Source organism: Gekko japonicus, unplaced genomic scaffold (assembly GCF_001447785.1).
Source record: "Gekko japonicus isolate JY-2015 unplaced genomic scaffold, Gekko_japonicus_V1.1 scaffold863, whole genome shotgun sequence".
NCBI lineage: Eukaryota > Metazoa > Chordata > Lepidosauria > Squamata > Gekkonidae > Gekko > Gekko japonicus.
Genome location: NW_015167563.1, coordinates 246,807 through 273,962, shown reverse-complemented (window position 1 = coordinate 273,962; position 27,156 = coordinate 246,807). Strand labels below are relative to the sequence as shown.

The following is a 27,156-nucleotide window of genomic DNA, read 5'->3' as shown; positions in this document are numbered from 1 at the left end:
ATTCCTGGTCTGTGGGTCTCCTAGGTGACTTGGTGGTCGTTGGGGTCCCTGCGGGGTGTGGGTTACGTCCCAGGACCCCGGAACCAGGACAATTCCTCAATATGTCTGATCGACTTGTATTTTATTTGTCAAAGCCTGTGTTCCCTTTCATTTAGTTCACTCAGACTAGCCTTCCACCACTTGAAGGAATCCTTCTTACCTTTTACTGCTTTGTTCATTAACCATGCAGACCTTTTTAAACACCTATTTGTACCTTTCTTAACCTGAGGTTTATATTTTATCTGAGCTTCTAGGATTGTATTTTTAAATAGTCTCCAAGCTTCCCCAATGGTTTTGACCCTTTTTACTTTTCCTTTCAGTTTCCTCTTCACATGTCCGCTCATTTCAGATAAGTTACCCCTTTTAAAGTTAAAAGTGTTTGTGTCTGTCTTTTTGGGCAACAAATGTTGAACTCAATAACATTATGGTCACTGTTCCCAAGCAGTGCAATCACTTTTACATCTCTCACCAGGTCTTGGGCATTACTTAGGACCAAATCCAGGGTTGCCTCTCCCCTGGTAGGTTCTGTGACCATCTGCTCCATAGCACAGTCATTGGCCGAGTTCAGACTGGCAGTTTGCCCCAATATAGGCACGTGTGAGGAACATTTCACAAGCGGATTAAAGGGGCCATTCACACAGGCACATCTGTCCAGCGTTCCCCATCCGTACTCAACCCGTCTTGTAGCGCTTGCCTCCCGGGTTTAAAAGATACCTGGTGAAAGTAGTAGCAAACCCTGTTTCATTTCACTTCCTGGAAGTGTGAACACTAACCGCTAAAAAGCTGGGAACAGCCCGTGTTAATAATGTGCATCGGCTGTTTACGCTGACTGACCTCCTAGCCGCACTCTGGCACCAGGAAGGTGCAGGTGATTGCCTTGAAGAGGGGGTAGTAATGTGGCCCACAGCGGCTGGATCCTGCTCTATTTGCTGCTGTGCCTAGGTGCCCATGTGCATAGGCGTCTGCCGTGAGGAAAACCGCGCCTCCGGGCCGACAGTGTGAATGCTCCCTCGCACCTCCTCCCAGTATGCTCCCGCACCAGTCCGCGCAGTGTGACTGGGAAAACTCGGAACAGTTTGTTGCAGCTCTTTTTTGCAATGACTCCCTCCCACTTCAAACTGCCAGTCAGAACTCGGCCCTTAAGAATGTCTAGAAACTCAATCTCTTTTTCCTGACTTGAACACATATTGACCCAATCAATATGTGGGTAGATAATCACCTATTACGACACAGTTATTTCGTCTAGCTGCTATCTTTAATTCATTCATCATTTTATAATCCTCCTCTATCTTTTGATCTGGTGGGTGATAACAAACTTCCAGTGTTAAGCTTCCTTTTGGGGCCAGTATTCTGACCCATAGCATTTCCAGAAGCAAACCGAATTCTCTTACCTTCTCAGTCTTACTGGACTGTATACCCTCTCTGACATATAGAGCCACCCCACCTCCAACCCTTCCCCCTCCCATCTTTTTGATACAATTTATAACCAGGATTCACTGTATCCCACTGATTTTCCTCATCCCACCAAGTTGCTGAAATACCCACAATGTCTATGTTCTCCCTCAACACCAAACATTCCAACCTGAAAAATCAGCAGTGGCTGAACATAGCCTAACTCAAACAGGACACAGTATCTTATTCCAAAGCACTGAAAGGCTGGACAACACATCCAATTACCATGTGAGATTTCACAGGGAAGCCATTGAAATTCATAAACATAAACACAATTTCAAAGGAAAGAAGAGAGTTTAAAAATAAATAGGGGATGGTTTCCTGTCCTGAAAAACACAAAATGTTCTACATCTTACAATAACACTACAGATAAGATTAGAATTTCAACAGACAATCCCTATGCAAAAGAACCCCCTCAGGAAAGCTTCTCCATTAGCATGTCACAGCCTAGGGAACTCCTACAGGATAATGACTCAGCCCTATCCCGCCTTCCTGAGTAGATATAAATTACCTGCCTACCATTTTTCTTCTCACCTTGACACAGAGAGTACTCCATCTTTCTGTGTTATATCTCTGAGGATGCCAGTCACAGCTGCTGATGAAATGTCAGGTCCTACAATGCCAAGACCACGGCCATACAGCCTGGAAAATCTACAACAACTAATGAACTCAGACACTTCTAGCATTTGTATATAAACATCTATAATTTCCCAGGCATGTTAGGCCTGCAACAGCAGGGTGCAGCCGATCACAGTTTATGGCATCTCGAAATGGATGTGTGGGTGAAATGAAGATTGGAAGAAGCCTCCTTTTTTAACCCTTTCTTCCAAACTCAACAGTATTATAAAGGTAAAGGTTCCTTTGCTCGAAAGCCAGTCAAATCCGACTCTCGGGTTGCAGTGCTCATCTCCGTTTCAAAGCCGAAGAGCCAGCGCTGTCCGAAGAAATTTCCGTGGTATTGTGGCCGGCATGACTGAACACCAAGGTGCACGGAACGCTGTTATACAGTATTATACATACTACTTTATTACAGGGGAAATTTCCTAATTGTTTAGCACCCTGCCCCCCCCCTGATATTCCGTGCAGGCAGCTCCCAAATTTAGTTAGCATTTTAAAACTTATTAGTTACATCCTCTGAAAAAATAGCCGTCAAAGAAGCATTAGAAATTATGATAAAAGGCAAATAAAAGGCTTCATTCATCCGTACAGACCAATCGACAACATTTCATGATAATATGGGGATAATAACATGGTGGTTTAAAGATATGATTGCACTTGAACGCAACTCCTAACAATTACAGTTCTACATATACACACAGAAAATATATTGGTGTCAGTATAATTTTACCGGCTAAAAATAATGCTAAAATAGCAATATTTTTCTCTGTACCAACTATGTTTGCAGTAAAGGTTAATGAATAGCAGAACTGTGTTTGCAGTACTTGAATATTCGTGCTACTTTTAACTGCCAAGTAAAAACCTACCTCTGAGTAGCCTTTAGCACTAGGTAAACACAGATCGATGGTTGAATGGAAGGCACGGCCACAGCTTTATTAGGGAGTTAATTTTATAATCGCTCCAATCTGATAAGAAAAGATTAAACACATATTGCAGATAAAGTCCTGCAAAGAGGAATCGATGCTAGGTATTAGACAGCAGACTTGCCTACTATGGAATTGCAGGAGTGCAAAGATGACGTTGCATCTCAGGAAGCAGACAACTCCATCATTATACTCTTGATTTTCCGCTTCATCCTCTTACAAGGATCAGCAGCTGAACACCCGGCCTATGTTTACTTTAAACCAGACTTAAACTGCAGTGCATGAACTTGCTTTCAACACAAAATTCTCTGTTTAGAAATTATAGTGGGGTGTGGGGAGCTAATCCACTAATCTTCTCCTCCCTTTCAATAACTTTGCTTTCTAGGAGCAAAATATACAACATTATATCCATGGATACATTCCAAGATTTTCTAGAGATTTACTTTGTCAACAGAAACCTATTCTTAACTCCCCTTATCTAATGGTCTGTTTATTTCATGCCAGACAATATTAAATAATCGATGGTCACTCAGAATTAAGTTTTTGGCCTAGATAAAATTGAGCTTCATTTTGCATCACTTTTTTCATATGCCCACCTCTAAGCACAACCAGTTTATTAGTAGGGATGCCAACCTCCAGGTGGTAAAAGAGAAAACAAACAAAAGGACCACGGTGTAGGGGATACAGTAACAGGAATACCACATTATAAGCTGACACAAAGTCTCTCCCAAAGTAAGTAATAATGTACTATGATATCAAATAAATTGCTGCATCTTTCATATGTAATAAAAACGAACTGTAATTTTAAACCAATCCATGTGATTGTCTTCTATTGTATAACAATTCAAAATCTTAAAAGTAATTAACAAAAATAATGAACATACAACAATCCATAGAGAAAGAAAGCCAGATGACAACGGCTAGCGGTTAGAACTTCTTTTGGACATACATGTGGGATCAGATGGTAAAGAAAGTGTATGAGTTCTGGTACATAAAGCTAGCAGTTATGCATCTTTGATTTCTCATCATGAATGTATGCTGATCTTTTATGCTACTCTGCCACCATGTGGTTCCTAAATGTCATTTAACATGAAGTTATATTTTGGAAAGGAAAAAAAGACTGAAGCAACCCTAAGCACATTTATTTAGAAGTAAATTCCATCACAGTCAATGGGATGTTGTTCCATGTACTTAGGATCACACACTAAAAGAATCACAGTAGTGTTTACAAACTTTACAAATCAGAGACTTCCATGGCATCAGTAATGGATAAATGGTCAAGTTAATAAAGAAAACTAAGTAACAATGTGCTTAGTTTGAAAATTTCCTTATAAAGAAGTTATTAAATATGCCAGCCAGAACCAGTCAAAGTTCTATAGCTTTACAGGAAGTAAAATAGAAAGTCACATCTATCACCTAGAACTATGAAACAGCTAGTTTACTCATCGAGGACCAGGGCATAGTCACATGATGATTACAAATGCACGTGAGTCAAATTTCTGCATTGTAGTCAGGCATTTTTAAAATCAGTCTTGCTATGGTGTGAGCTGAAATGTGTTATTCATATTTTCCTACTTATCTTGATAACCTTTTTGATCCTTCATTGTTCTTTGATATAACATATCCTCCTAGCACCTTAGTCCCCTTCTCACATTTCTGGAAAGTTTTCTAAAGACAAAATACAAAAGAAAATGGAGAAAGTAAAGAAATTATTATATATAATAAACAAAAATATACAATGTTTTCTCCCCAACACCCCCTTCATTACATAAAAGAATTTTTAAAACACTGTCTATAAAATACAATAAAAACAACTTTTGTTGTGATACGTTTACATTTAACATTCAACAGTTAAAGCTACTTCTCATTCTACCTCTTCATTGCAATTCATTTGTATACAAAGTTTTAAACTACTCATTCTAGATTTGTCTCCTACTTCCATACAAATAATACACATTCCATCTCTCCTTGATTTTTGTAACTGATCTGTTTTTCAAATTAAGTTAGTTTTGCCATCACTGCATAATCAGCAAGTTTATTTTTCCATTCTTCTAACTCTGAGCAAATGTCTGCTTTCCATTTTGCTGCATAAATAATTCTAGCCACTGTCACCATATATCTAAATATCTCTTCCATTTTTTAAGCAAATTGTTGGGCAATATATCTAATAATACTCTTAGCTTCCATAGGAAATTTAATCTTTAAAATGTTCTGCATTTCTCCATGTATGTCTTTCTAACACTTTTGCTTTTTACACACCCACCACATATGAAAAAAAGTTATGTCTATGTCTTGACATTTTCAACATTTTCCTTTGTAGTTCTTGTTAGCTTTCTCTGTATTCAAAGAGTTATATACCATCTGAAGAACATTTTGTACCAGTTTTAATGACTGACTTACTGTGAACTTGTATCTCTTTCCCATAACAGTTCCCATTGATGCATAGATTCTCTAAAGTTCTGTATCTATTTAAATCATACATGTTTTCACTTTTCAAGTTGGAGTAGTAACTTGTAAATTCACCATAACAAATGTTCTTTTTGTTTTGTGATCAACTGTACAAACTCTGTCACCTCTCTTAAAGCTCCACCTTCGATATTTATGACATTCTTTAACCTTGAAGTTAGTTGGTGATACAACTACTAAATATTCCTTTATCCCTGATATCATGCCTTGACTTAATTTTTCCCTGAGAATTTATAATGATACAGTACATTAAAAAATAATTCTTATTTATGGTTTCTTATCATGGTAGGCTTCTATTGATGACATAAGCAGCGAATTTGAAGGACTCAATAAATTCCGGCATGCAAACCATATTCTCAACAGACCATCTCTGATTACATGGCTTCTTCCTTGTGTTCTAGCCATTTCTTAGTTGATTTCTTGATCCATAAGTAATTATGTAAACCTTCATCTAAAACTGCTGGCTTAAGTTTTATTATTTTTGTCTTGGCTCTTTAAACCCAGCCAGATGCTTGATAATATAATTTTAAATCTGGAACTACTAGGGGGACTTCTGGTGGCACTCGATGGAAATGGCTGCCTGAACCCTGCGCTCCCCTGCACCTCCCTCTTCTTTACCTCTTCAACCCGATCCTACTCACATTGACGATCAGACTGCCCCACAACCGAATCTTAAAAAATCGAAAACGGAACGAAAGCTAGGAGATCAGCAGCACTCTTTTTCAACTCGGGGCCTACAAGACCTTGCGATTAACAAAATGGCGACGGGAACAACAGGAAAGGATAGAATGACAACACCTGTCACCGCGGCAGAGCTTACATCAGCCTTGAATAATCTAGAAACAACAATCTCCTCACTAATGAAGCCTATTTATGAACAATTAGATGTAATTCAAAAGAACTTAACTGAAACAAAAAAAGGACCTGAAGAAGAAATGAGCAACAGTTTGGCAAATCAAGTGGACATACAGACATACTTGCTGAAAGAACACTCCAACTGGACTGATCTCAACAGCAAAATAATTTAAAACTGAGAGGTCGGGGGGGGGGGAAATGGAAGAAAGGGGAGATCTAACGGAACTTATATCTAACTGGTTACTCCAACAAATAGGAGTTGAAGGTGACATCTCCCCAGTCATAGCAAAGGCATTCTGATTAGGATCTCCAGCCATTCTAAAGACACGACTCTCACAAGATGTTTTAATTACGGTACTGGACCTCCGCTACAAAAAGAAAATACTAAATATGGCACGAAAGCATGGAAATCTCAACTACAAAGGATCTACTGTGGAAGTTTATCCTGACATCCTAAAGGAAGCCCTGCAGAAAAGGTGAACTCAAAGCAGTAACAACTAGTTTAATGGAGGCTGGTATCAAATATGTTTGGACTTCGCCACTGGTGCTGTAAGTAAACTACAAGGGGAAAACACACCGGATCACGAACCCAGAAGAAGGCTCCAAACGTCTCCGGTCACTGGACCTAGAATTCCCAATGGAACTGAGTAAAAGATCAAACAAACAGAGGCTTTCATTATCCTCACCACCCCCATTGGAGCTGTGGCAAGCAAGCGGAGAGTCTTCGTAAAGCTGCTTGACTTCCGTGAAGCGACTCGAGAAACATCCAGAGAGACTTCGTAAGACTGCTTGACTTCCATAAAGTGACTCGAGAAACATCAGGCAATTTTTTAAAACAAATTCTTCTTAACTGATGTGTAGGCAACATGTAAGATTTAAAGTTTAGAATTAGGACATTTAATTAAAAGTTCCGGGTTAATTATGGGGGACAAAATAGGCAATAGGCGTCTTGTAGTTTAAAAAGTTATACGTGAGCATGAAGACGCCAAAGTGATCTGCTATGTTTGTCTAAGCCCTGCAAACTGAATACATCCCTAAGGAAACTGTACTGTTGTTGGTTTAAGTCCATAAGTATTCTGACATTATATATAGAGAGAGGGGAGGGAGGGGGAGGGGGGAATGTTGGTTTTTTTAATTGTTCCACCTGTAATTAGACTCTTAGATAAGTAAGCTGGGAAGGACGGTCTTTAAAGACGAGAACCCAGCCCCCCACGCATTTCATCTCAGTGTGGGAGAGAAAAGAGTTTTAAATTATTTTATTAACTAACTAGGAGGAAGGTTCGTTGTGGAGGGGAGACAACGGGCACTAGAAGCAAGCAAGGAAGGAAGGGAGGGAGGGAGGGAGGGAGTAGAGAGAGAGAAAGAAAGGAAAACAGAAAGAGGTAGGTAGGTAGGCAAAGAATGGAAAGAGATAGGGAGGGCGGGAGGAAGGAAGGAAGGAAGAAAAAGGGGGATGGAGGGGGGAGAGCAGACCCCGCCCGCCCGCCATGGCGGGCGAGCGGAAAAAGGTGGCATGGGGTGAGGGTCGGGAGAAGAAGGCACAGCGGCAGTCAGTGCGCCATGGACGGACAGGCCACACTGCACCTTGCCCTCTGGGAGGCACCCATGTGGCCTCAGAAACGAGGACGGGCCAGGGGCGGTCAGCGCACCGTCAGCGTAGAGGCCACATGCCGCCTGGCCCTCCGGGAGGCACTTGTGTGGCATCAGAAACGGGGGCGGGGGCCACGCAAGGATGGGCCACCGGCAACCAGTTCCCCTGGAAGTCTTTGAGCTGCCCAATGGCCAGTCGGGGCTGGCGGAGGGAACCCCCCCCCCCCGTGGAAGGGCCCACAGCCTGTTGAGGCCACAGCGGGTGAACGGCGCCAGAGCGAAGAGCCGTCTTTGTAAGTTGGCCAGCCTTGCCCATCTCCCCACTGCCCGCTCGACGCCTGTCCCAGGCTTGCGCGGGCCAAGGCGGGGAGGCTGCCCCCCCCAGGCAATGGCACGCCAGGAGCCTTGAGCGGCACCTGGCAGGCCAATGGCTGAGGGAGCGCATTTTCTTTCGCCAACCCATAGGCCAGGGGCCACCCCAAAATGCTTTTATAATATAGGAGATTAATTATACTACACTGATTGTTTTTACTGTTACATCTATTGCTAACGTACTAAATATTTTTACAAAAATTAATTCATCTGTTTGCTGATTATTGAAAACAACTTGTTCTGTGTTATATTTTAAAGTGCTTATTATTTAAAGGAGGATAGAGAGGGGATAATCTAACTCTACAAGAAGAGCTTTGAAACTACTTATAGAACCGCATAACTCATACAAAAGTCTACTTGACTTGTACAAATCTCCTCCATACTTCAAGAAATATACCCACCATATCTAGACAAAAGATTCAGTCATACAAAGAACACTTCATTGCTGAGGGATATAGGGATATTAGATTTGATAAGGTACAGAGTCTTTAAGAGACTGCATGTAGAAATTCCCTATTGTTTGGCGCCATCTGGTGACAAATCATCATATTGATACAGCTAGGTCTCTACCAATTTACAGGTTATAATCTCTCTAAAATGGGTTACACACAGTGGGAACCCTAAACGTATTTACACCTAGGCTCTCATATAAAATTTTTCTATTTCACTTAAACTAACATATCTCTATTCATACGGGGGATCTTAGTAGGAGTTCAGGAAAAATTTTCCCACTAGAGATACAGATCTGGAACCTGGAAGCACAATAACACAGGTAGGACAGAATTCTCACCAGGTTAGAGGTAACAAAATACCAATTTCCCTAGTGACACAATGGACACAGGTATCAAATTAATTTTGTCAAATGTAAGAGGCATGAATAATAATGTTAAACGAAAACGCATACTTACAAATTTATTAAAACAAAAACTGGATGTGGTTCTATTACAAGAAACCCATCTCAAGAAAACAGAACCGGTTGCTTTCTGCTCCCCAAATTCCAATCATAGTACCGTGCATCGGGCACCTCGAAGTCACATGGGGTAGCGATTCTCATATCACAAAAGATACGCTTCACATTTCTTTCCAAAATGCAGGATTCAGAAGGTCAATACCTTTTCCTCAAGGGGAAAATTGATGACCACTTGGTGACTATTGCCACAATATATACACCAAACAACGGGCAGCTGAGCTTTATTGGAGAGACACTTAAGAAGCTGCATAGCTATGCAGAAGGGGATATCATTTTAGGAGATCTCAATTATATAGTAGACAATATTCTAGATAGATCTTATCACAACCCCAAATCTAAACAATCCAAAAAATGCTTTACTAAACTGGCATCATTGTTGAAGGAGTATGACTTGATGGGCATTTGGCGCACCGCACACCCAAATGAAAGAGACTACACGTATTTTTCTGCCCAGCACAACGTACGCACTTGGATAGACTTTATACTGACATCTTCATCTTTACACGACCGTATTATCTCCACTTCAATAACACCATCCCACTGGTCGGACCACGCATAGTTAGACTGTATGATCTCACTGAATGACCGAACCAAGACACAGAGACAATGGGCTCTCAATACATCTTTATTAGAGAATCCAGAATTTAGACAAAACATAGAACAGGATATAAAACTTTATTTCAGGGACAACAAAATGGAAGACGTCTCCCCAGCTATATGCTGGGACATGATGAAAGCGGCTTTATGTGGGGAAATGATATCCAAAGCTTCCTATATAAAAAAACAAAAACAGCAGTTAGAGATGGATCTATTAGACAAGATCAAACGGCTTGAACAATGTCATAAGGAAAGTGAATCTAGACAGGCCTTAAATCAACTAAATTTAGAACGTAAGGCTTGAAACCTCCAAGATTAAAAAACAGTTAATTAGAGAAACCGAATATAAAATCTCCCTCTTTGCGGATGATATATCACAAATCCTTCATCATCGATACCGGCACTGTTGCAAACACTGTCCTCCTTTGGATCAATATCGGGACTATGTATCAATGATGCAAAATCGTTGATACTCCCCATTCATATTCCCAAAGAAGAACAAAATCATATCAAATTGCTTCTCACACATCCTGGCTAGATAGGTACAATCTGATAAAATCATTTATTTTACCGAAATTCATCTTCTTATTCCGAGCCATTCCCATAGCTATACCCTCATTAATGCTTAAAAAATGGCAGAGCACTTTACAAGAATTCTTATGGGCAGGACACAAGGCGAGGATAGGATTTCACATCTTGCGTAACCCCAACTCCACACGAGCCCAAGGAGGATCTGGACTTCTTGACATGACAACATATCAAAGAGCTACATTGCTGGCTAAGATAATCAAGATGCAACGTCCAACAACCCCACCAGATTGGTTCTGATTATGTTCAGATCTTCTTCATCCGGACTCTTTACTTTGGGATGCAAAAATCAATCTATTAGGGTTCAAGCGACTCAATGAGTTCCCCCCCCCCCATGTTTAATTTAAGGAAATCATTACGCAAGAGACTAATACCTGAAGTATCGAGATACTACAATCTTCCCTATCAACCTTGGTTTTTGGAAACAGTAGAGCATACTTACCTTTATTCTTGGGAAAAGGCTGGGCTGTCACGCTGCTGTGACATCATGTCCAAACATGGCCTGCTAAAAAAAACAGAGATAGAAAGCATATTAAGATTACCAGTGCCGTGGTTCCTATACTTAAAATTACAGCATGTTACTAGTCGACTTAAAATAATCTCAGTCCTCACTCAACCTCATACAGAATTTGAACTGATCTTAAAATTATATGACACAAAATAGAGAGTTGATATCAGCCACGTATCAACTTCTATTAAGGGACAAATATTCTAAGATTATGCCATACCAAACTGCATGGCAGAAAGAATGTGAAGTCCTCTTAACTGATGAAATCTGGTTGGACTTATGGGCTTCACAATCACATTTCCCCCACTTTATACCAATGGAGCTGCAAAAGATCATGACAAGATGGTATCTATCCCCACAAAAACTCTCACACATGTGCTCAGCAAGATCTCCATTATGTTGGAAGGGCTGCCAACAGGTAGGGACATTTGCACATTGCTGGTGGCAGTGCAACAAAACTCAGGCTTTTTGGAAGGAAGTACAAAGCCTTGTCCGAAATATTATAGAAATAGATATGCCAATTTGTACAGCATGTCTTTTCCTTGATCACTGGCCAGCACACATAGAGAACCACAAACACAAAGCAACCTTAACATTATGATATACTCTGCGAGAACCTCCATAACTGCCTGTTGGAAAGACAATAACCCACCCACCATTCAACTCTGGTACTGTAAACTATGGGACGAGTTCTTAATGAATTGTGTCACATACAAACAGAACAACACCTCTTTAAAGCCAATTAAACACCAATTTATGGCAAAATGGGAACCCATATTAGATTTTCTCACTGATGAAGAATTCATACCTACCTCCTGGATCCACTTCCAGCAATGGTTGTGAAATCATCCCTTTGTGTAATTATACACAATGTAAGATATGAAGATAGTTGATTATCCACTCTCCACTGTCCAGTACAATCTATAGGACAATTGGTAGATGTACATTATATTGTTAGTCTCGCGGTATAAAATAAATTCTTTATTATTACTACATTCTGTTTTATAGCCACATGAAAACAATCAGTGCTGGAAAACATCTGTATCGAAAATGCAATAGATATTACTTGTATGTTATATCAAGTTACTAATGTTTATCGAACTATTTACCATACTAAAATTATTGTATTTTTGATGTATTTTGAACAATTCAAATGAAATTTAAATAATAAAAATAAAAATTATAAACTCTGTCCTTTGAATGCATAATCCTCCAAGCATTTTCTAATTTCAGCAGTTCCAAATACTGAAATACATTTTAAGGTAATTTTCTACCTTTAATATTCCTTGATCTATCTTTCTTTTGATCGAATACGCCATTCATATCTCCAAAAATCATTATATCCTCCTCTTGAAACTCTAGAAAAATTTGACGAATAATTTTTTAAAATTAGCTTTGATATAATTTAGTGCGTATATTGTTGCTATCATGCGTACCTTGCCTTCTGGGAGTCTCATTTTTAAAATTAGGTATCTCCCTTCTAGATCTTTTAATTCTTCTAATACATTTAATTGTGCGTTGTTTATATAAATTGCAACCACACTTTTTATTTTGAGCTGAAGCTGCATACAATTTACCTAATTTTTATTATTCAAAATATATTCATGTTCTTCTTTGTGTGGGTTTCTTGTAAGTATAAGACATCTGCATTTTGTTTTTTAACTGGCTAAAAATGTATGTTTAGAGGGAGAGTTCAGTCTATTAATATTCACTGATACTATTTTTAATTTATCCATTTTATCCCAGTGCTGCTGTCATGCCCAATTTGTCCTTTTCTGTGTCTTACATTTCAGGAAAGTTCTGATTGCAATATAGTAAGAACATAAGAGATGCCAATGTTGGATCAGGCCAAAGGCCCATCCAGTCCAACACTCTGTATCACACAGTGGCCAGAAATACCAGTGCCATCAGGAGGTCCACCAGTGGGGCCAGGACATTAGAAGCCCTCCCACTGTTGCCCCCCCCCCCAAGCACCAAGAAGACAGAGCATCCCTTGCCCCAGAGTCCCTATCTATACCTTGTGGCTAATAGCCACTGATAGACCTCTGCTCCATATGCTTATCTAATTCCCTTTTGAAGCCGTCCATGCTTGTAGTGCCAGGCTGTTTTTTGTCTTAAAGACATGAACAAAATCTGTGCAATACCTTTTATTAGGACCAAACTGACATAAAACATTGTACAAACTTTTGAACTCAACTGAACTTTTCCATCAGGCTAAAAGTTACAAAACTTGAAAAAGACAGAGGGTGGGGACAATCACTTGTTATATTTAATTCATGTCACTTGCTATTTCAATATTTATTTTTCACATTCACATGTATTTCCTTCTTCCATAACTGCAACCTTCAAGCCCATTTACTCTTAAAATAGCAGTGAAATTGCTTTAAGTGTCTCTTTGTAAGGACAGGATCAAATGAGATTGGATGGTTGATTTGGTTGATTTGACACAAGCTGTTTTGTCTGGAATTTTATTCATTTGTTCATATAATTATAAGGGAGAATCCATATGACAATGCTGCCAAACTACTGCATTCCAATTTTTTCTCCACTGTCTTCCCATATTTTTTCAGAGTGGGTTTGTGATGATATATTTATATAAATAAATGCATGAAGTGTTATGAAGAATATGGTGGCGGTGAGCAGTGAGCTTAGTGCTGGAGCTGTGAAAGTGGACTGCTAACAACTGTTATAAGAACTGATAAAATTTGAGAGTCGGGGTGGAAAGGAGTGGATTGCAAAGGTCAAGGGACGAAGGAAACGAATAGATGGCAAAACCTACCATCATTGTTTAGGTACGCCTGTAGACAAGGAGAGAAAATCGGATGGCGTAGCCCATGAGGGACTGATGCCCGGGTCCTCGGGCTGGCGCTGGGTCCCTGCTGGGGATGGAGATGCGGACAGCAGCTTTAAGAACTTCATACCGCTGGAGCGGCTGCCATCTTGGGGCGACTGCCAGGACTGGGACCGGGTAGTTTTGGCTCGGATGGCTGCAGTGTTGGTATAGGCAAGATGACAGCATGTCATGTCTTGCTGTTAGATCCAGATGATCTAAGGTGACAGTCACATAGTCACATGATGACTGAAGTTGCATCATATCTGCCAGAGTCAGAATGACTAAGCAGTTGTACAGTGCTGAACAGTGATTGGTCAACTGATGTATATATTGAGAAAGGTTCTTGACCAAGCACCCTGCCTAATGAATGGATATTCAGCGAAGCACTTTGTCAGTCAGACCTGTGAACTGCTGCAAAGCTGCGTGTATGTATTTATATATAGCTCTGTAAATAAACTGTATATACTCTCCCACAAGTATCCTGCTACTTCTATCTACAACTACCGTCATGCAGGAGTGTCCGTGCTTGAGTGGTTGGCCCTGAAGGAACATGGGGTGACTGCAGGGCTCGTGGGACGGCGGTGACTTGTAGGGGTCTCTCCTGCCCCCTGCCTGTGCAGAGCTTCACCGGGCACGGTACAACCAGGCTGTCAGGATCAACAACAAGCAAGTCCAAACACACTCTTCAGGAAAAGTTATGCTTTATTGGAATACTGGTCTGTTGCCAAGTGCTACAGGTATGTTGTTAGGAATAACGATTAGTGCAAGGGACTCGCTACATATACTCTGATGCTTCAACTAGCTAAGCAAATGAACTTCAAGAACTCACGTGGGAATTCTCCCGGCGAGATATTACATCATAAACGGGAGACTCTCCCCACTCCCTGAGAGCAGAAATATTCACACCGATAGTGGAATTCAAGCCCTCCCTTCTCATCAAGGTTACGCTGAGAGCGCTGTCTGGCTGAGCCAGTTCTCACAGATGAAAGAGAGCCTCCCTTAAGTTACCCACAGCAGCAAAGCAAAGCAAGCATGCACGCATGTGCAAGGGTCGGGGATGAAGGTAAACAAAGAAAGCATGGCAGCTAGTTGACATGGGCGAACGCTGGGATTGGGCCATCGGCTGTGGCGGGTGCCCTGGCCCGAACAAGTTTCCAGCAGGGACCTCCATGTCGGTCTGGGGAGCCGTGGCGGGTGGCCTTCGTGCTGGCCCGGGGAGCTTTGCCAGGCGTGGGGTAGTTGACCGAACATGGAGTCGGCAGTGTCGATTACAGTGGGTGCTTGGACCGGCCTGTTTTCCATCAGAGGTTTCCGTGTCGCTACAGAGCTCTGCTCTCCCTCCAGACTGGCTAGTGCTGGGCTGGAGGATGTTTGCCGCACAGGACGCCCCTGGCCACTAGCGGAGTTACAGAAAGCACAGGACACTTCTGGCACCAAGAAGAGGCCAGGTCAATGAAGAGTGGGGCCATGGAGCTGCCCTCGACTGGCCGAAGAGTCGAGGAAGAGCCGGAGGCGTTACTGGGTGAGGAAGCAGGGCCCAGTGCGGGGCCCAGTCCATTAATCCCTCAAGAGCGGGCAGGCTGGAGGAGGAAGGAGTAGAACCAAACTGTCACTGCCACCTGTAAATAATTAATAGCGGTCGGCTGTTTAAAAAAAATAGGGACTCGGGGTTGATTTAATTAATTGGGGAAAGCCATTGGCTCAGATTTAGTTAAAATTGGGGGTAGTTTATTGTTAATTAGTCAATGAGTTGATGGTTTTGATGAATTAATTGGGGCCCTATTTAATGAGGTTGTATTAATGACCTATACTAATTATTTCATTAAATCAATTGGAATTGATTAATAAGAGGTTATAGCTCTTAGGAAATTTACCATTAACTCCTTAGCCTTTATTTATTTACTGTCTAGATAGGGACCGATAGGAATAGAGAAAAAGAAATAAAAAGGTAATTAATGGCTATAAATTAAGTATAGGGCTGTACGGATTTTAGTGTTAACCACCGCTGAGATTGGATTTAGGAACGAGTAAACAGGGCATTACTTTCATAGCAATAGCACTTAATGGAATCTTGACTTCGACCAATCAAGCTGGTCGGTCTGAGGCTCGAGCCAAGTGTGGTGGGCGAAGACCATCTGGTGCAGAATGGCTGAGCAGGCAATTCCAGTGCTCCTGGGGAGGGCCCGCGGAGCCAAATAGACCCTTTGTGGCTTCAGCTGGCTCTTCGAGATCCATTGCCCCCTAGTGGCTTGTTGGATGAGCTGGTCGAGGATTGGCATGACTGACTCTCAGCAGCCATCCACGAGATCACTCTCAGACGTCCTCTGCGCCCGCGCTCTAGGCTGGCTCCTTGGTATACCCAGGAGATGAGGCTGATGAAGTGCGGGCTCAGCCGACTAGAGACAGTGGCAGCGTGTTCACAATGAGGCTACAAGAGCATCCTATAGGACGTTTATGAGATCCTATGAGATGGCAGTCAAGGCAGCGAAGGAGTTCTACACAGCCACGATTCCATCTGTTAGCTCACACCCAGCCCAATTGTATAGAACAATTCGGTCTTTGACAGCTCTGCCACAAGGCAGGCAAAATGTTAGGGAATTGGATATAGGCTGTGAGGCTTTTGTGAGCTATTTTGCAGATAAAGTCTTGTCGGTCCACCATGACCTGCCGGCCACATTTGAGACAGTGAGTGAATTCGAGGCTCCATACGCGTCTTCTGGTCCAATTCTGGATTATTTTGATCGATTCAGCCTTGAGGAAGTTGACAGATTGATCTCAACAGTACACCCAACCATATTCAGCCTAGATCCGTGCCCCTCCTGGCTAATTAAAGTCAGCCACAAGGGGTTTCGAGGAGCCCTCAGGGATATTATCAACAAGTCCCTCTCTGAGGGGCTGTTCCCGGGGGCTCTTAAGGAAGCAATGGTCCGCCCTCTTGAAAAAACCATCTCTGGATCTGGCCGAATTGGCCAACTATCGGCCGGTTTCCAAGTTGCCCTATTTGGACAAACTAATAGAGAGGGTGGCGGCGATACAGTTGCAGAGCTTTCTGGATGACGCTTCCATGCTTGATCCCTACCAGTCTGGCTTCTGTCCAGATCATGGGACGGAGGCAGCGTTCGACAGTCGATCATCAGCTGCTCGTCCACTGCCTTGACTTCAATGTCCATATCGACGATGCGGCTTCCTCTTGGGCGGTGGACCTGGCATCATCTATGGCGGCGCTAGGGCTCTCCCAATATGTAACGGCCCCTACTCACCGAGCCAGTCACATGCTCGATTTGATCTTTGCGGCGGGGGTTACAGTGGACTGGATCACTGCTATGGCAGTGCCATGGTTTGACCACAGATTGCCCAGAGGCAAGGGCTGGGTTGTCACCAATATGCGGATGACACCCAGCTCTATCTGTTGTTGGGCAGCCAGTAGGGCTCTACCTCGGAAGACCTGGACCGGGGGCTTCAGGACGTGGTGGGATGGCTGAGACTGAGGCGACTGAAATTGAATCCGAGAAAGACGGAGGTCCTGTGCCTGAATCGCAGTGGTTCTGGGGTGGAAATCCCATTACTGGCCTTCGATGGGGTGCCGTTGGTGCCGGTGCCGCAGGTTCGGAGTTTGGGAGTGCTCCTGTACGCCTCCTTAACAATGGAGGCCCAGGTAGCAGCCACTGCCAAGGCAGCCTTTTACCATCTTCGGCTGATTAGGCAGTTGGTTCCCTTCCTCGTGCGCAAAGATCTGGCGTCAGTGATCCATGCTATGGTCACCTCGAGGTTGGACTACTGTAATGCTCTCTACATGGGGCTGCCCTTGGGGCAACTTCGAAAACTGCAGCTGGTGCAAAACGTGGTGGCCAGGCTGTTGATGGGTCTCCCGATGCGGGAGCACATCCAGCCTGTGCTAAAGGCGCTGCACTGGCTGCCAATAGCATTCCGGATTCGCTTCAAGGTGCTGGTTTTGACCTATATGGTCAGGGACCTGTCTACCTGAAGGATCGCCTTTCCCCGTATGTTCCCTAGAGAGCACTGAGATCTGGGACGCAACACTGCCTGACCCTTCCTGGCCCTAAATAGGCCAGGTTGACAACAACTAGGTCTAGAGCATTTTTTCTAGCTGCACCAGCATATTGGAATGATCTCCCTAGTGAGATCCAGGCCCTGCGAGATCTCCAGCAATTTCACAGGGCCATGAAGACGGAGCTTTTCCACCAGGCATATCAGTGAGAACGACGGTATGCTAGCCAAGCCTCGCCGACCCGCAAAGGCATGTACTCTGTATAGGTAGATAACAATGGGGTCGATGTTTAGTTGTAATGATATACCGAGCCGCTTTGATTCATATTTATTGTATTTATGTTGTTTTATGGATTGATTGTTTTATGTACTGTGCTGTGAGCCACCCTGAGCTGCTTCAGTGGAAGGGCGGGATAAAAGCTGAATGAATGAATAATTAAATAAATAGAATTCCAACAGTAGCATATCTAGTGTCGAAGGAAAAACATTATAGAGTTACAGGGAAGTGAGTGTGACCAGTCTGGTGATGTCATTATCATTTCCTGCAATACAGTCCCTCATCCCATTATTCTTAAAACAGCCACCACAAGAGGCAATGAAGTCAAGAAATAATTAACTACCAACTACAGCAAAGAATAGGGAAGACTGTAGATCTGTGCGTAGGCTTGGTTCCCTTTCAATAGAGCACTGAGCAGATGAACTGGTAGGTTATATAAACTGTGCTAACAGTAAGAAGTGAGTAACCCAGCTGAGAAAAGGGTAGCTATCTAATACTTGCTCCAGATGGCTGTTTGCAGTCCTGCATTCTGGGATGCCAAGTCTGGAGCTTTCCCTGTTTCAAGTAGGCTTGCCAAGTCCCCCCCGGCCTGTTCCCCGCCGCCGGATCGGGCCCCAGGGGGAACCCCACCTCCAAAGTATGTGATGTGCACGTCACCCGGAAGTGACGTGACCACGCCGGGCACACTGGGGGCGGGGCCACGGTCATCCGAGGGAAAACTCTATGGTTTCCCCTCGGAGGGTCGTGGCCCCGCCCCCAGCGTACCCAGCATGATCACGTCACTTCCAGGGGACGTGGTTGCGGCGCGCGCGCACTCCAGGAAAGAGCCAGGAGTCCCCCGCTCCAGCGAAAGGTAATACTTGGCAACCCTAGTTTCAAGAAGCATATTTCACAGTGCAATCCTAAACAGTGTTAAACTTTTCAAAGTCCATTGAAGTTGATGGTCCTAGAAGTGTTTAACTCTGCTTAAATGGCATTGTTAGACCTTATATAAGAAAGTCTTCCTTTTCCGCTCACACCCATGAAGTGGTTCCTCCCCCTTTGCAGCTTCTTTCTCTACCTACCCCTGCCATCACCACTCCATGAGTAGCTGATGTACTGTTCTTCCTTCACTGCTTTTGGTAACACAAGCTTTAATGGGGATAATAGTAGCATAAAATGGTCACTACTGTTTCTCCTAGTGACTCTTTGATCATAAAATGGGAGCTGCTTGAGGGATTTTGGGGGTGACAGCCCATTTTCTGAAGAGCAGGATGCCTAGCACCAGTGCAGCAGCATAACCATTCTGGTACCAATAGCACTAAAATTATGAAAAAGTTGCAATGCAGGCATGCCTTCTACTGAGCATTGGAAACCACCTCAAAGGCCCCTGTAAAATCTGAAATGATCTCCCATTTCCTGATGGGAGCAACAGCAGAGCATGAATTTCTTTTGCTCTTTCTAGCTCCATTGCTGCTAAGGAAGTTAAAACCTATGAAAGAAGAGTCACAATCAACACCTTGTAGTGCTCCTCTCACTGGGAAAGGGGCTCATCTGTGTCCCCCGTGATGTCATAGGTGCTTCTGGATTACTTCCATTTCACAAGGAAAGAACACCTAGGGCATATTTTTTCTTGTGCTCCACTTCCTCTGAACGAACATGAAATTAAGCAAACTCCGAACGGAAGACAGGAGGGCCTGGCCTGATGTGATCCATGGGGTCGCAAAGAGTCGACTGTGCAACTGAGCAACAACTTCCTCTGATGCCAAGTACCCCCACTGTTAGGAGATAGGATAAGTACTCTGATTATGTTAACCCCCATCCCACACACAATAGAGGGTGGACAATTTAATCCCTTTCCCTCCAACCGAGCACAAACCGGGACAGCCTCAGCAATAATTATTTTTTTTTAGGAAGGGGGGTCTCAAATGGGAAGGGAATAAGCTTCTCCCTTCAGCTTCAAAATATTGTGGCTCTTGAATCCTTTCTGCTCAGAGCGCAATGAGGCTTCCTGAATTTACAGAGCCCAAGATAAACTCCTATAATGGCAGTGGAGGATGAAATCTAAGCATAGGTGATACAGCCACACTTCACGGAACCTCCAAGAGTAAGGAACGGCTTTTTTTTTTTTGCTTGCTAGAACCCGTCAAAGGCAACGAAAACTCCTCGTAACGGTCACACTCATTCAACTTTTCAAACGAACTTCTTTAACGCCCCTATGTCTACTACCCCCTCCCCCACGAGAAAGCCCGCGCGCCTCCAAAAGAAAGTTCTTATTGGCCAGTACTTTTACGCGCCGACGTAAGGGCGTACTATTTGCCTCTTTCCGGCTTTCTTTCAGCGCGAATAGGTGCCCGCCTCTTTGCTGCACAACTCTTTAAAGGAAAATGTGATTGGGTCTTTCAAGCGTCACTCCCGTCTTTTTCAAAACTCCCCGGCTGCACGAGAAAGAAAAACGATTGGCTTTCAGAGCTGTCACTCAAGAACGGGATATCTTTTGACGCAAAAGGTAGTGGTAGAACCACTTTAGGTCTTCGAACGGGGGCGTGGTCTGCGATACGGCGGTGGGCGGGCCGTTCAGCGTTTCCTTTGTGTGTGGGCACCAGTAACCGGCTGTGAGCGCGCTTGAGGAGGAGTAGAAGCCGCCATTTTGTGCGTGTGCGCTTCCTCTTCCCCACCCCCTTTCCCCGTTCTCTGCCGGTTAAACCAGGTCCGATCGCCGTGGCCGCCCTCCCGCCTGTGAGGAACGCCAGCCTCGTAGCGTCCGTCTTCGCTAGGCCGCAGCTGCCCCCTGCCGGCGGCAGCAGAGAGGAGGCGAGGAGGAGTTTGGCGGCCTCGGCTCCGGCATGGAGAACAACCAGCTGTGTAAGCTGTTCATCGGCGGCCTGAATGTGCAGACGACGGAGGCAGGGCTGCGAGAGCACTTCTCGGCCTACGGCACCCTGACCGACTGCGTGGTGGTGCTGAACCCGCAGACGAAGCGCTCCCGATGCTTCGGTTTCGTCACCTACTCGGCCGTGGAGGAGGCCGACGCGGCCATGGCTGCCTCTCCGCACGCCGTGGACGGCAACGCGGTCGAGCTGAAGCGCGCCGTCTCCCGCGAGGACTCGGCCCGGCCCGGCGCTCACGCGAAGGTGAAGAAGCTCTTCGTCGGAGGCCTCAAGGGGGACTTGGGCGAGAACGACCTGGTGGAGCACTTCAGCCAGTTCGGCCCCGTGGAGAAGGCCGAGATCATCTCTAACAAGCAGAGCGGCAAGAAGCGCGGCTTCGGCTTCGTCTACTTCCAGAACCACGACGCCGCCGACAAGGCCGCCGTGGTCAAGTTCCACCCCATCCAGGGTCACCGCGTGGAGGTCAAGAAGGCTGTGCCCAGGGAAGACATCCAGGCAGGAGGAGGAGGAGGCGGCGGAGGAGGAGGATCTTCCCGGTCGAGCTGGGGCGGCAGGGGACGGGGAAGGGGCGGCGGCGGCGGCGGCAACCGGGACCACAACGGGCTCTCCAAAGGCGGCGGCGGCTATAACAGTTACGGAGGCTACGGTGGAGGGGGCTACGGATCGTACGGCGGAGGCTCGTACGGAGGAGGAGGAGGCGGCGACTACGGCAACGGGTACGGCGGATTCGGCAGCTACAGCCAGCACCAGTCGTCTTACGGCCCCATGAAGAGCGGAGGCGGAGGGGGCGGCGGCTGGGGAGCCCGTAGTAACAGTGGACCTTACAGAGGTGGTTATGGCGGGGGAGGCTGCGGAGGAGGCCCCTTCTAAGCGGGAATTTCCCATAACCGCTGTGGGGAATACCAGTTTTGTCTGCATGGAGTATGCTCTCCGTTTGTACCGGGCCAGATTCTCAGTAGTCCCCTACTCTTCGCCTACGGGCACCTCCATATAAAAGGCTCCCATGATGCGGAGCAGCTCTCAAATTACCCCTGCTGGGGTCGCTCTGCTGCCTGTGCCACTTCTTTCTTCCCGAAGATGGACTGGGCTTCACACAACGATTTTGTGTTAGTCATTGATGGACTCTATTTTTTTATTGCTTGGACATTGGTCGTTTTTATACTAGGAACAAGATTGTTTTAATTTTGGTTTATTTGGGGATGGGAGGGAATGTTGTGCTGATTCTGGAGTAAAAACATGGGAGGGGAAAGGGGAATTAACTTTGTAAGGACTTGGATACCTACACATTTTTTTTCTACAAAATCTACTCTGATCCCATGGCTGTAAAAGGGGGGAAATCGTTTTTACATTTTTATTTTTTAAATAAATCATTGTGTTCATTGACCTTTACATGTCTTTTTTTCCTAGAGTTCATTCCGTACAGTTAAAACAAAGGCTCTTTGAGTCTGCTCAAACTTCTCCATGCATTTAGAGTAAAATACTTCATTTCTAGTACAGGCCACAATTACCTTTTTGGCTGTCCTGCTATTATTGGATTGTTACTTCAGAGTTATAGACCGATTTTTGAAATGCCCATTGGTGGATGAACTGTTTAAATACTTTATATGTCCACCATTTTGTAATTGGGCCATTTGCCTTGCTGACACAGTTGGTCTGTTTTTTTCTACAAGGCGTTTTCCATCAGCATATGTACTTCTAACACATTTAAAGCATCTGCTTTTTTCATATAAGTGTTCAAAACTTCAAATTGCCTAGTTTCACATTGTGTTATTTATTGGCTTGCTTGTAAACAATCCAGAGTTCTTTCCCTTCTATTAAATACTTTGTTTGCATAGCATCTGGTTGAAATGACTTAACTGTCTAAACTGTTCTCATTAAAAGAAACCAAGAATTACCTTTACAGTGCCATCTCCTGGCAGAATAGTAGAACATTGGAGTAAGGATCCCAGCAACAGGAAAAAATGGCCTTCAAATCTGTGACGTCTACTAGGTCTTTATATGGCAAAAGTCAAACCTACATGTCATCAAAGAATTTGTGGAACTTGGCTCAACTGATATAAATTTGAAATTCCCCCCAAAGTTAACGTTTTGAGTATATACTTAAACTGCCCAATCTTCCAATTTTGTGCTAGGTGATTGATAAATGAGCCAGTAACCTAGGTGCCAGTTGTAAAGCAAAATTTCTGTAGTCTGCTTGATGTATTTGTAGCCCTTTCACGCAGTAGAATTAAAGTTTGTTGTTCTATTAACAATGTTCTAGAGATAAACTTCCTTTCTGAATAGAAATATAGAATAGTTATGGATATTGCAAATAAAGAATTCAATTCTTCACATGCTTCAGTGAGTATATATGAAACGGCTAAATGTTACTGGATTTTAAGTACTCAGACTTCAACAGCATTGCAGCATTTTACAGTGCCTCTGTGCTACAGTTAAATTCTGGCTCAAAAGTATTTTTCATATGATTTATAACTTAAAGCATTTGACTCATCAGTCTTCCAGTAAAAATATACTGCAAGGATCAGTAACTAGTAAGTGTTTGAAATAGATGATCTGCTCTGAAAAAGAATCTGACTGCTTGCACAGTTATACAGAAATGCTCTAAAGAGCATGCAATTGTAGAGCAAACTAAAATGCAACTAATTTTACAAATTGGCTTGATTTTGTTACATGGGTTTTTGGATTTGTGAAAATGCAAATACAATTTTCAAGATCGCTTCAGTTGAAAGGGGGAGATGATAATCATAAGGCAGCTTCACAGTACCTTATGTTCTAAAGAAAGCATTTTTATAAAGCATTAAAGAACATTGAGTTAGCTGTGGTTTTGCAATGTGCACATAGCAAAATACTAATTCTTAATATGGCAGTGTATACTGATTTCATACTCTGCACAGAGTTTTACACACAAGAAAAGTAGGCTTTTAAAAACTGTGTCTAGCAATAGACATACTGTGTTGGAAATACTTGCAGTATCTGTGCTTGGAAGTAAGTTAGGATAGACTATCCATTAATGAGAAATACAAGTTCCAATACATCAACTGTTCCTGGATTTTCCAAATTTGTTCTTGCCCTTCCCTTTTAAAGGGAATGTAAAACTTCATGTAGATAGGGCAGAACTTTGGTGTCTGGACACTAGAATAGCTGGTGTACGGCTTCTATCTGTTTACTATAGAACACTTTTGCAATACGATGACGAGGCTTTTGAAAAGAATGTATATAAAGCTGCTAGGTTATCATGTGGGAAAGGCCAATGGTGCTAAAATGGAAAGAGGTTGAACTAGTGAAAAATCACAGTGTGAAGGAAGTGGTGTTATTAATACCAATTAACTATCTTCACTGATAAAGTAATAGTACTGGGCTTTTACTTGTAAATCTGTGTGCATGTCTAGAAGAGTACATCAGGCCGTACATAATAATACAGCCTCTGATGCGGAGGTGGTGTCTGAACATTTTCCTTTCCAAGTCTCAATAGCAAATGAGGAGTACTAAAATCTCTGGTAATTAATTTTTATAGTAGTGCTAATCCCTTCATGTGGTTGTGAGATGACCTTGATGACAGTACTTCATTGTGCCATAGAGTTCACTATACTTCTTCCAGCAAGAAAACACCAGAGCTACATCACTATCCTTGTCAAAAACAGCTGTGCCCATAAATTAACTTTCTGCTGCCATTATAGGCTTTCAAATGTAAGCAGTTGTGCCATGTGTAGTGTAACTAAAAACTATACTGAAAATGTTCACTGGTGGTACAGTAAGAAACCAGCGCGTTCAGCTGTCATTTCCAAGAGCCAACTTCTAGCATAATACTTTTGAAACAGTAAAGCACTTTATACTGAAAAACAGGCAGGTGATCTGATCCTTAGTACTTTATTCTTAGTCACGTATATTTCTAGTTTAGTCCAGTTTCCTTAAAGTAAAGCTATCTCTTAGAAACGTTTTTGAACAGAGGTGTATGCCAGCTACATAATATTGCAGCTTGTGCTTGAGTTTGATGCCAAGGTTACAAAGTGTACTGTTTTAAATATATCAAAGTATTTTTCTACACAAATCCTAGTATTGCAATATAAACAATACAAAACTCTCTGCTTCCTAGTTTGTTCTAGTAAATATATACACATGCCAAATATGGTGTAATCTGTTTTATATTGTGTGAAAGAAATCAGCTATCATTTCTGTGCTTCAGTAAGCTATGGCACCTGACAAGATATTTAACCACCAAAACTTGTAGCAGGTTAACACTACCTTGTGTTATATTTATGGATGGAACACAACTTGTTGAATACATCTAAATCCAAAAGTGGCTTTTAACATTATTTTAAGGGGGTCTTTTGTCATGATAACGATGCAGTTACCATTGGTAAGAGCTGTAGCTTTGTGAACACATCTTTAATGTTCACTGAAATCATCTGGAAGCTTGGTCATTTATGATATGAGTATTCAGTGGCAAGTTAATCTGGTGAGATGGTTTTTGGGGGAAAGCCATAGTTTTCCCTACTTAAAACATGGACTATTGTTCAGCCTACTAATTTAAAACTATCCCATCTACATATCCCCTGGTTACTTAGGAACATCATCTGTTCTCTTGCTTCCTCCTTTCCCCTTTCAATCTATCTTTATGAGTAAGAAATGCACTACAGCAGAACTAACCCCCTTGTGAAAAGATCAGATTGAAATTGATCAAGTTAGTTTAATGTCTGATGCGAGGATTCTCTGGATCTTAAACATGTTTGTATTTGGTAATCTGTATTAATAATACATGTTGGTAAATGGCTTCTCTGTATCTCCCAAATTAATGCTCTTTTTGGATTACCTTTAGTTTTGATGTCTCATATATGTCTCAGTAGTATATGTCCTGTCCAGCTGTCACGTTGGCTACAGTGAAAATGTCCTGTCACAATCTGGGGCTCTTGACAAGATGATATAATTACATACAAGAAGTAATTACACCAGTACAGACTACCCAGAAAGATAAGTATTTTACTCCTGAAAATTAAATCCTGAAGTAGATATACCTAGCATTCACGAATCTAACTATGCTGCAAAGTGAATGTCAAAACTTGCGTTTTTGACTTGTTAACATGCTGGCTATAGCGTTCCAGACTTACATTAAAATGTTACAAAATAGGTTGAGTAGTATGCACTGTAATGTGTATGTTCATAAAACAAAGACAAATGCACGTGTATTCATAGGACATATAACATAGGCTTATTTTTAGATGAAGACTTGATTTCATTTTAAAACCTGAGGGTGGTTTACTCAATCAACGATTTACTATAGCTCATTGTATCTGATATTTTATCACTGGCTTGTTTGTGCTTACAGTTAATGACTTGTTGGTATGAACCAGCCATCATACAAAATATAATTGAAAGACTTCAAGTAGTTAAAGGTCACCCAGTAATTTTATAAGTCAGTGGATTTCAACTAAAGAGTCCTACACATAACAAATCACTTCATTGCAGTAAATCTGTGGCACCTAATACTGAATCTTGAAAGTCACACAGATGGAAGCTAGAGCCAGGTGCTTGTAGTATGCCTGTGAAAGTGTATGCTAAATGGTCATGACTTTTCATTTAGTTTGCGTATCTTGTAAATATGCATCCATGTGGCTTAAAATGAATACTGGTTTGCACTTAAACCGTGAATTAAGCAGGACTCTGAACAGGCAGCATATATATATATATTAAATAACTGCTGAGAAGGCACCCCCTCGCATGGAGTTCAGTGACATCTGTGCTGTTCAATATAATGTATTGAACCTGGCCGCCAACCAGACTGTTTAAAGAAGGAATTCTCAAAGCAACAAGCATTTGAGAGGGTGGTGTTTTCTGTTAAGATTGCTACTTTCATTATCTATTAAAGGAAGCAGTAATTATTACAGAGACCTAGGCCTGCAATGGAACTCATCTGCAATAGTTGGTTTTACTTAGATGGTTCAATGCAGTATAAATGTTTTCCTTGTGAAATATGGAACTGGTGCAATGAAGTTGGAGTAGGGAAACCAGCGTTAATCTAATGTAGGTAAAGAAAAGAGCAGGAGTCCAGTAGCACCTTAAAGACTAAAAAAAAAATTGTGGCAGGGTATGAGCTTTTGTGGGTCACTCTTCAGTTCTTCAGAGCAGTGACTCATGAAAGTTCATATCCTGCCACAAATTTTGTTAGTGTTTAAGGTGCTACTGGGCCCTTGTT

The 27,156-nt window shown here is 42.9% G+C and overlaps 1 protein-coding gene across 1 annotated transcript; it reads left to right on the top strand.

Annotated features, from left to right (window-relative positions):
* The first annotated feature begins 20,419 nt into the window (after positions 1-20,419).
* Positions 20,420-22,269, top strand: HNRNPA0 (heterogeneous nuclear ribonucleoprotein A0). Its single transcript, XM_015413775.1, has one exon. It carries the CDS (start codon positions 20,922-20,924, stop codon positions 21,834-21,836), a length of 915 nt encoding a protein of 304 aa, XP_015269261.1. The 5' UTR covers positions 20,420-20,921; the 3' UTR covers positions 21,837-22,269.
* The last annotated feature ends 4,887 nt before the right edge of the window (positions 22,270-27,156 follow it).